Source organism: Thunnus albacares, chromosome 17, assembly GCF_914725855.1.
Source record: "Thunnus albacares chromosome 17, fThuAlb1.1, whole genome shotgun sequence".
In the NCBI taxonomy this organism is placed as follows: domain Eukaryota; kingdom Metazoa; phylum Chordata; class Actinopteri; order Scombriformes; family Scombridae; genus Thunnus; species Thunnus albacares.
This window is the reverse complement of record NC_058122.1, coordinates 21,866,288-21,875,752: the sequence shown is the minus strand read 5'-3', so window position 1 is coordinate 21,875,752 and position 9,465 is coordinate 21,866,288. Positions and strand designations below refer to the sequence as shown.

General features: G+C 40.1%; 1 protein-coding gene across 3 annotated transcripts in view; it reads right to left on the bottom strand.

Moving 5' to 3' along the window:
- Nucleotides 1-4,500: 4,500 nt before the first annotated feature.
- Nucleotides 4,501-9,465, bottom strand: part of znf385c (zinc finger protein 385C) — a 124,476-nt gene continuing 119,511 nt past the window's right edge. For 2 of the 3 annotated variants that reach the window (XM_044332329.1, XM_044332331.1), the window contains 2 exons: nt 9,124-9,213; nt 4,501-7,722 (listed from right to left, as the gene is read on the bottom strand). In XM_044332329.1, the coding sequence (XP_044188264.1) occupies nt 7,492-7,722; nt 9,124-9,213 (321 nt within the window). In that variant the 3' untranslated portion in view covers nt 4,501-7,491. The remainder of the gene's footprint in view (nt 7,723-9,123; nt 9,214-9,465) is intronic. The other variant, XM_044332330.1, reaches the window with a different exon arrangement.

The following is a 9,465-nucleotide window of genomic DNA, read 5'->3' as shown; positions in this document are numbered from 1 at the left end:
ATATCTGTTCACTGCCCCCCAGTGGTCAAAGTCAGTAACTGCAATACTCATCAAGGTAGCATCAATACTACACACTTCCAATAAACAATAATAAAGAGGCTACAATGAATTACTGTCCATTGTTAAGTGAGGTGGATGCCTTCACTGATACCTCTAAATAATGATAATAATAATAATTTATCTGAATATATGTATTAATCCCACTGAAGAATGTGGAGACCCTGTTACCACTAGAAAGGTAGTATTTATTTATTTATTACATGGCAGTTATTTATATTGCAGGGGGTTCATATGTTATGATAATAAAGTGCATATCATGAACACACATTAGCATTTTTTCCTAACATGAATATAAACATCATTTTGATAAGTGATGAGTGATGAGAATAATCTCTATATATAGTTTTTATTTCTGTGTCATGTCAAATAGTTTGACACTGTTATTTATCAAACAATAAAAACTATGATGTGTTTTGTTACCAACTTTTGTCATGTTGGAGGATTTACAGTCAGCATTTTATTTAAAATGTATTTATTTTTTGTCTCCCTTGAAAGAAAAACACTGATGAATAAATTCAGTTTCATACCAGTTTCGAAGTCAAACAGAAATAAAAGACCGTGAGGGAAACAGGCATTAAACTGCCTTCAGCTTGTGATGTGATGTTTTTTTGTTCCAACAGAATGCAAATCATAAAACACACTAAAGTGAAATATTCATGACAAACATGTTCAGGGGGTTTGATCCCCTGCTGTGCCAGTGATTCACTGATTAATAGACATGCTGGGTTACAGTTTGTGCTGACTACTGATTTTTTTTTTTTCCATCAGTGCAATCACTGAAGCAGTGTTGCGTTCAGGTATCCACAATGATCTGTGCACAGCTCTCCAAATTTTGCAGTATACGGTTTCTGCAACCAAGAAAATTGGTTGAAAATCATATAAGGGAGTTACCGGAACATTAATTAGTCTGGTATTTTATCTCTGTCAAAAAAAAAAGAAGTCTAATTTATCAATTGTTGCAATGGCTATCTTATGTTCCAGTTTGGACGTCGTAATGAAAACGATACCATTCAGACAAGGTCAGAGATGTTAAGGAAGAGGAAATGATCTGCTAGCTCCAGACCGGCATGTTGACTGGGGAGGTTAATGCAAGATAATGAGAAAACCTCAAGTGGAACATTATGAAATGATATTACACTCACCTTAGTTTCCCCAGAGGGTGCAATCATGTACCATCTCATTTCAATCATGTTCTTTTTAATGACTAGAAGCCAGTGCGCCAACGTTACTTCACTCACAGTGGTTCAGTTATTGTATCACACATTCACACTGGCAGCACATGGTGGTGTTAATTTTATGTCTCTGAGAGTTCAAACGGTGAGGAACAGACTCCCGTAAGCTGTTAATATGTTCTCCTGTCAAAGCCTTTCTGTGTAATGGCTCCATGGATGTATTGACCCTCATAAAAAAAATACTGAAAAGGAAGAATCACAACACAAAATGAGAAATAAACACTGAGTGAGGCAGACAGAGGGATCGATTTATCACTTGCCTGTGTGATTTATGAACCGTCTTCTTCCTTTAGACTACACTGACCACAAAATAGAAATTTCCACTTGCTTGTCACAGTCACAGGGCAACAAGGCAATGCCCTTGTGTTGCTACTAGTAATACTCTTTTACTGTTGCATGACAGTGAGTCTCATGACTGCAGCTCTCCCAGGGAACCCATAAACTAGATAACATTTTATCCCCCCTTGTTTTTTTTTCTTTGTGAAGAGAAAACAGACTGGAAGCTGCGGCATTGACCCTCTTTCCTGCAGTCACGATGCAACCATCATGAAGTGTCAGATTAACAAAACACTTCCACGCAGCAGTGAACACATACGGTTTAAATGGCAGTGCCACCTTTATTCTCTGTGGTATCAGGCTTCTCTGTGGGCTGGAAATATCAGCTACCCTTAAGCCATCAGTAATGTCAAATGTTAGTCGTCATGCTGGATGCCCACGAGCATCTGAGGCAGATCATTTGTCCTGAAAGCACTGGTTGATTTAACGTGGGATAAGTCAAGTTTAAGGTAATTCTGAACTGTGCAAAATTTGGATGTTAGTTACTGCTTACGTGCTAAACCACACTGTGTGTTTGCACATTCGCCGGCTATGTTGAAGCTGTTTGACACGTTTGACATTATCCAGAGGAACATGTTGACAGATTGTCTTCCACCAATCAATAGAAAGACAATTTAAGCTCAATTAAAAGACTGAATAAAGGCACAGTGGAAGCTGAAGAACAAAATGATTCATTCTACTGCACAACTAACTCAACTCTGTCTCTTTCTCTCATCTTTCTTTGCCTTTTTTTTTTACCCTTAATTATAAATAACACCATAATACATGCAGTAATAGTATTTTCTTGATAATTCTGCAGTAGTTGTTTATATAAAAGGGTAATTATCTGTGCTGAGTATAAAAAAGGGAACTTACCTGTAGTAATATAATAGGATGATAATTAGCTTGTGTTTATCAGATAATTGTAGCATAGGTATGGCTTACAAACTAATACGCAATAAATAAATAACCTATTGCAAGTATCATGAATAAAATTGTATCTTTACCTAATATATACTGTATTATTACTTTACCTATAAGCACATTATTGACTGAAATGCATTTGAGGTTGATTGCTTTTATTATAATAACTACATAATTAGCAGTTCTTACTTACATCATTCTTTGCTACTGTACATAATAATACCTTTTTGTAACAACAAATACAAAAACAGAGGTAATTGTTGTTATGACATAAGTTCCTGACTGTAGTAATGACCTTCCCGCTCTTCAAAATTTAAATTAGAGCTGTAACGATTAGTCGATTGATCGATAAGCTGATTGACAGAAAATTAATCTGCATCTGTTTTGGTGATTGAATAACCATTTTAGTCATTTTTAGGGAAAACATTAAGGCCAAACATTTGCGTGTTGCTGCTTCTCAAATGTGAGGATTTGAAGCTTTTATTGTGTCATACATAATAGAAAACTGAATAACTTTGTATTTTGGACTGTTGATTAGACCAAACAAGAACTTAAAGATGTTGGGCTCTAAGAAATTATACCCGGCATTTTTCATTTTTCAGACATTTTATAGACTAGACTATATTCTATATCATATAAATAATTTGAAATCAGCCTTTTGCTGTCACCTGAAGTTATGACTATATGAGGTGACTCTTGACTGAAGGAGCAGCTGACCACCACAACAGGAGATAAAGGTGTCACTCCCTCCACGGAGAGCAGTCAGATAAGATAATGGATCAATACATCGGATACACCGGTGTCACAGCTTAGCAAGGTCATCATGTCCTTCTGCCATATCACTGGCTTTCGTAAGTGCCGAGAATCCGATGGCTTTGCTTTGATTGGCACCACGGGAGGTGCTGGACTTGATGTTGTGCTTATCTACTGTTTCCACAAAGGATATGCTGGCACGATGGCCTGGGGTGTAGAGGACAACATCAATGTATAATCCAAGGGCTTTCCTTCAAATAAATAAGAAAACTGGAAAATTAAAACAGAGCCAACTGAACTAAAGACAAGATTACAGTGTGATAGATAAAAGCACTGAGTCACATCTCATCACATTTTAAGAGTCCAGAGACTGACGCAGACTCTGCTCAGTTTCAGAGACAGGCAAAAAGACTGTATTATGTTGGAAAAACACATAGAAGATATTGAGTACAGCAGTCAGCAGTCCTGCTCCACAATCCAAGAGGATTCATTGTTTAGTACCAAATCTTTCTGCAGCACAATGTGCTCTGCATCGGCCATCTGTGGAGAATCATCGGAAAATAAAGGAGATTAGTAGCCTGTCTCTAAACCACATCAGCCACTCAGGTATATTATTCTATCACTCCCTCTGCGTGCCACAGATGCACCAGAGCTCAGACACGGTGGCTTTAACTTGTTTCCATTTGCTTTCACCGGTCTCTCTTGGCTAAACACCAGTCCTGCTGTCATGAGTTGTTTCCTGAAATGGCTGGAAAATGAGTGGCTGTGGGTTGCCACATGAACAGATGCTGTGAGGGTGTTGTGCACATTCAGAGAAGCCAGCGGACCCTGCATCTGCAAACTCAGGATCACATATAAAATCCCTTTTCTGTGTCATTTTTTTTTTTTCATTTCAGCTGGCTACTTCCTGAGGTGGAGCTGGATATGCTCACCTTGGCTGACTGATTAATCAATAATATGTTTATACAGAAATTGATCACAGAAAGCAAGTGCAATTTTGTGCGTCTTCATGGAAATCTGAGCATTCGTGTTGTCACTGTTTATTCATTAGCAATCATCTGCCTGAGTTTTCTGTCTATTTTTTTTTTCCCTCACACACCCACACACATAATATTATTGTTCAAATATCAATCTGAATCAAAGCACTGCCTTCTGGGTTGCTGCTGTTTTTCATTTTTACCCATGAAGCAGGAAAAGTGCACACACACACACACACACACAAGCACACATAGATATTTGCATAATCATTACAAAAACATTTTTTTTTTACAAGTTCTAAAAGCTTTATTTTCCAAAATCCATCCCTTGTCCTCTCTATGGTACAGCACTGTTTTTTTGTGTATTTTTTGTATTTTTTTTGTCAGTCCATCCATGCGTACAGTGTTTCCTGCTCTCTAGAGCTATGGAGGGATACCCTGAATGGATGGTCATGTTAGTATTTGCTCAACCTGTCACCCCTGAGAAGGCCTGGCTAATGTGACTTTAGGATATTGTCGATAAAGGCCTTGAATTATTAATTCAGTCACCGTCAACAAGGAAATAAAAGGTCACTCAAAAAAAATTTGTTTTAAATATTTTCTCTTGTACTTAAAAAAAACATGTTGGTAAAACCATGTAAATAAACAAACAAACAAAAAAAAAGCAAAGCATTTTTCCTTTCCCTGTATGCCGTACAGAGTCTACAATAACATAATCTACTCTCCTCTATGATAGCAGTTCTTTATGATACAGATAACAATAGCAACTCTGATAAAATTTCTATAGTTATTCTATTTTTCTACATATACTTTGCCTTCTCTAGATTCTTTATTTTAAGAAAGTTTCAGTTCTTTAGGTCAGAGTTCCCACTGAGCAATAGAAACAAACAAACAGTGAAGATTAAAGGCTGGCTGGTTCACTGAGTAGTGCGACTGGGGAGAATCACATCAGTATGGCGGAGGAGACCTGGCGGTTTCGCTTATTCCAAAATGACTGGGGGAGGGAGGGGGGTCCTTAAACAGAAATGTATATAGGATCAAAGGTTTTATAGAAGCACTAGTACTGAATGGCAATTACAGGGTTTTCACGACAGATGGCACTGCTGCATCACAGACAACTATACATATTGCACAATGAAAAATGCATAGGATTTGCTCCATTACTGTAATTTAAGAGAACATGATTTGGTATGAGTGTTGAAGGAAGGGTGATGTGTGGGCTCCGAGTCCTTATGGGACCTTGCCAACAGTCTGTTTTGGCGGAGTGAGGGTTGAATGTCAGTTGATATCCTAGGTGCGTGGGCGGTTGGTTGATACAGCACACGGGCATGAACAGTAATATGACAGTTGATGTTGCACTTGTGACACTTATCCCAAACACTTCTATGTCTCTGACGTTAACATTGTTTTTTCCTCAGTGGAAGTCATACAAAAAGTTCCCCTGCTCCACTAAAAAGTGAAACAGCAATGTCATACGGTGCTGAAGCACCCTCTCCGCAGTGCGAACAGCAGCTATAAATGGAACAGCTCAGCCCAGAGTCACAACATGTGGAGACTGACCATGAGCATCAAACATCAAGGGCAGCACCATCAGGATAGCCCATCATTTCAAATGACTCTTTGCTGACAATTCAGAGTTGGCCCTTGGTTGGAGTTGGAGTACATAATACATTGTTACAGGTGTGTACAGTATAGAATAGATAAAGCCATTGACACACTGAAAACACATAATAAACATAAACATACTGAATGTATTGCTTTAAATGTGAGATTTGTCATTGATAAACCACAATGTGATAATTCTCACCTGATTGTTTTTTTTTTTTCCAAAGCAAAATTCTCACCGAAACTGACATGGGATTGCAAAAACATACACCTAGAGCAAAAAAAGATGAATATCAACACAATTTTCATTGCTTTTGTAAGTATATTAGTTTTAAGGTGCTTTTAATGTGGTTGCCATGGCACTGTGCTTTGTTCCCTCCCACGCTGTACTCACACACTGCAACAGGATGTCAATCAAGTACTTGCTGAGCAGCCTCCCCACCCACTGTCATCCAAACTTTTCATTGAGCTCTGAAATACCATCAAGTCTTCAGGTCATCCATTGTGTTTTGTGATTCTGTGCATGTGAGTTGGGAGTTTCCCTGCTCCTCATCATCTCATGCTTACCAGAGTAAATCAAGGGTAACGACGAGGTGACGACAGCAGGGTGAAGTGAGGGAGGAGTAAAAAGAAAGAGAGCAGTCACAGGGGGAAAGAAATAATGGCATTTTGCAATGTAAGACATCCATAGTTGCAAAAATGTTTTTGTGCTGCTAGCTTGGCGAGAACATAATGTTCAAGCTGCATTGCATGAATGATGTACTGGAGCAGAAAAAAAATCACTCTGAAGACAGATTTGCAAATTGAAACAAAGTCAAGTTGACAAGCTGACCTTTTCTAGACCTTAATGAGTGCTTAATCCTGGGGATACAGGGAGGGAACAAAATCTGGAGGGCTATGACTATGGCTGTGACTCAGTGAGAGAGAGAAAGAAATGTTTTAATCGTACAAGTTAAGGGCTTGGGGAAACAGTGTTGCGGAAAGGGCTGGAGGTGCAAAATGGTGCTAATGTGGTTTTAACATAATGGACATACAATATGTAGTTATAGGTCCACATACAGCCCACAATGAGGACTCACATTTGTCCTTTAAATGTTTAAAGTTGAGAAGGTGTACTTGTCCAGACAGTTGTTGCTTTAATGACCTACTATCATCCCAACTTTCATAAAACCCCCAAAACCAATAAGTTAAAAATGTTTTAAAAGAGCATCAAGTAAAGGGACCTTATTTTGTGGCAACCACACTAAACATACATCTAGACTTGTCTATATTTGTTCTCTAATAAATTACACAATAATATCCAGAATCCAAACCATGTTGACCCATGAAATGGCTATAAAAGCGGCCTCTGTGCACCAGTCACTGTCTGGAGGCCTGTCCTGCTCCTTAGGTCATGATAAGAAGAGCAGAAAGAAGGCATGATGGGGGATCTTGGCCTTTATGATAGGAACAGCTCTCAGGCCTCGTGGCCTACTGAGCATCGGGACTTGTGCACTCTCTCCATCTTAAGTCAGGTGGGCTGCATAGTTTGCGTGTGGCCTTTGTCATATGGGTCACACTAAAGGAGGGCCTGGGGTTTGGTTAAGGGACAGGGGTGGAGCTCAAATGGGAAGTGGGTCAAGTCTTTAGTAGGGGGAGAAGATGATGGGTGTGTGTGTGGCCCGCAGCGGCCCCGGGGCAGGCCGGAACAGTGCAGGGCCCAGGAAGGGGGTCTGGATGAACGTGGTGGTGCCCACTGGGTGGCGCAGAGCCAGTGGGTTAGTCGCCACTGTGCACAGAGTTGGCGGGGTGAGGGGACTGGGCAGGAAGCCAGTTGTCAAGCTCTTGGTCAGCTGCTTCTGCAAGGCCAGTTTGGTCTGGAGAAGACAGGAGGGGGAACGGTGAGAAGTGAGAGAAGAACACAATGAGGGCATGTTTACTGGGCAAACATGTTTCCCAAACTCATTGCCCTTGTTTCAACACGTAGCTGCAGTACCTAGACTGTGGAGTAATGTGTGCTCATACATTGCTCCACACTAAATACCAGACAGACCTGGATTTCTGATATCTTCTTGCATGAACATTCATCAGACAGACAGAAATACATAAAGCTCTAACTCTCTAAGCTCTCTAATGTTAACAGGATTGCTCTGATTTTTTAACCTTAAGAGGTAAGATTTACTCACTGGCCATGATAATGATGCAGCTTAAGGCTGGAACATGCTGCTCTGGACTACACGAAGGCAAATTTGCACAAGGGGAACTTTTGGAGACATTCACATCGCTGTTTCTTTTATACTTGTTCACATTTCGTTAATACGTTAGTGTGTTTTTTTCTTTTCCATTTCCAACCCACAGGTCGGCTTCTCTGTGCAATCTCTACAGACCCTGTGATGCCAGTCAGCAGCCAAAAACTTTAACAAAAACATTTTAAACTACATCGCTGCTCTCAAGCCCTTTTTTTTTTTTTAATCAAATACTCACCACCTATAGGCCTGTAGGTGCCTCTGAAAAGTTTACTCAGTTTTCAGTTTGCTTATTCACAGAGGACTGCAGCTGTTTTCAGCTTGGATGCAATGGTATTAGTTTCCCAACAGCACAGATAAATGCACCACTTTTGTGTTGTGCTGTTGCCTTCTTGTGGCGTATTTAGTAGTATAATATACTGACCATGCAGATAAAATGTTTTAAAACTTGCTGTTAATCACCAATGCTAATTTTAATCCAATGTAACTAAGCAGATCCAAGCAGACTACCTCTTCCATAAAGCAGAAAACTACAAACTTTTCAGAGCTAACTTTATATGGGGTAAATATTTGATATGTAAAAGATAGATTTTTGATTAACTATTGCTTGTAAGTGCAATTTGCAATCTTCCACTTAGCTCGCAGACCTGTTCGGGTCATGGAACTATTCAATAAACAAAATAGTTCCATGATACAGAGAGGTGTGAGAGGAGGATGTTGTATATTGGTGAGGAAGATTAAAATGTTTTACAAGTCTTGTGAAAACAGCAATAAAAACTTTTCTGATGTCTGTCCAAGAAGCTGTTGGTTTTCTGGGATCAAGACTAAGCTCAGGCCCATGCATTGATAACAACACCACCAGTGAGTAAAACAAGTAACATGTAAAAAAACAACTGAACTATCCCTTTAATATAAACATAACTTCTTCATTATCTCTGCTCAGTCCCCTGCCCGTGGCCAGGCCTAAAGTTTAGCCAGCTGAAGCTCTCGCCCTCCAATCCAACCCCAGTCTCTGCCTCTCCTGCCACTGACCTGCGAGGAGAGGGAGGTGAGGTTGTACTGGCTGAATGCTTTCTTCATGGCAGACACAGCCACGCCTGCATAGCCACTCCATCTCACGTTCTGTAGGATGGAGGAGGAGGAGGAGAAGGAGTATGGAGAGAAGGAGAGATGGGGAGGTGTGTATATGACAGGAGCAGAGAAGTGATTAATCTGGAGTGCTGATTCAGGCTGCTGTTGTCAGAGCTGGTCAGTGGGGGAGAGCAGGACTATTTTAGACCTGTCTCAGGGGTAGGGGACTCACTGAGTACAACAGTGTGCTTAACCTCTATGACAGCACAGGCACACACGCATGCTGCCTCACTGAGAAATAGA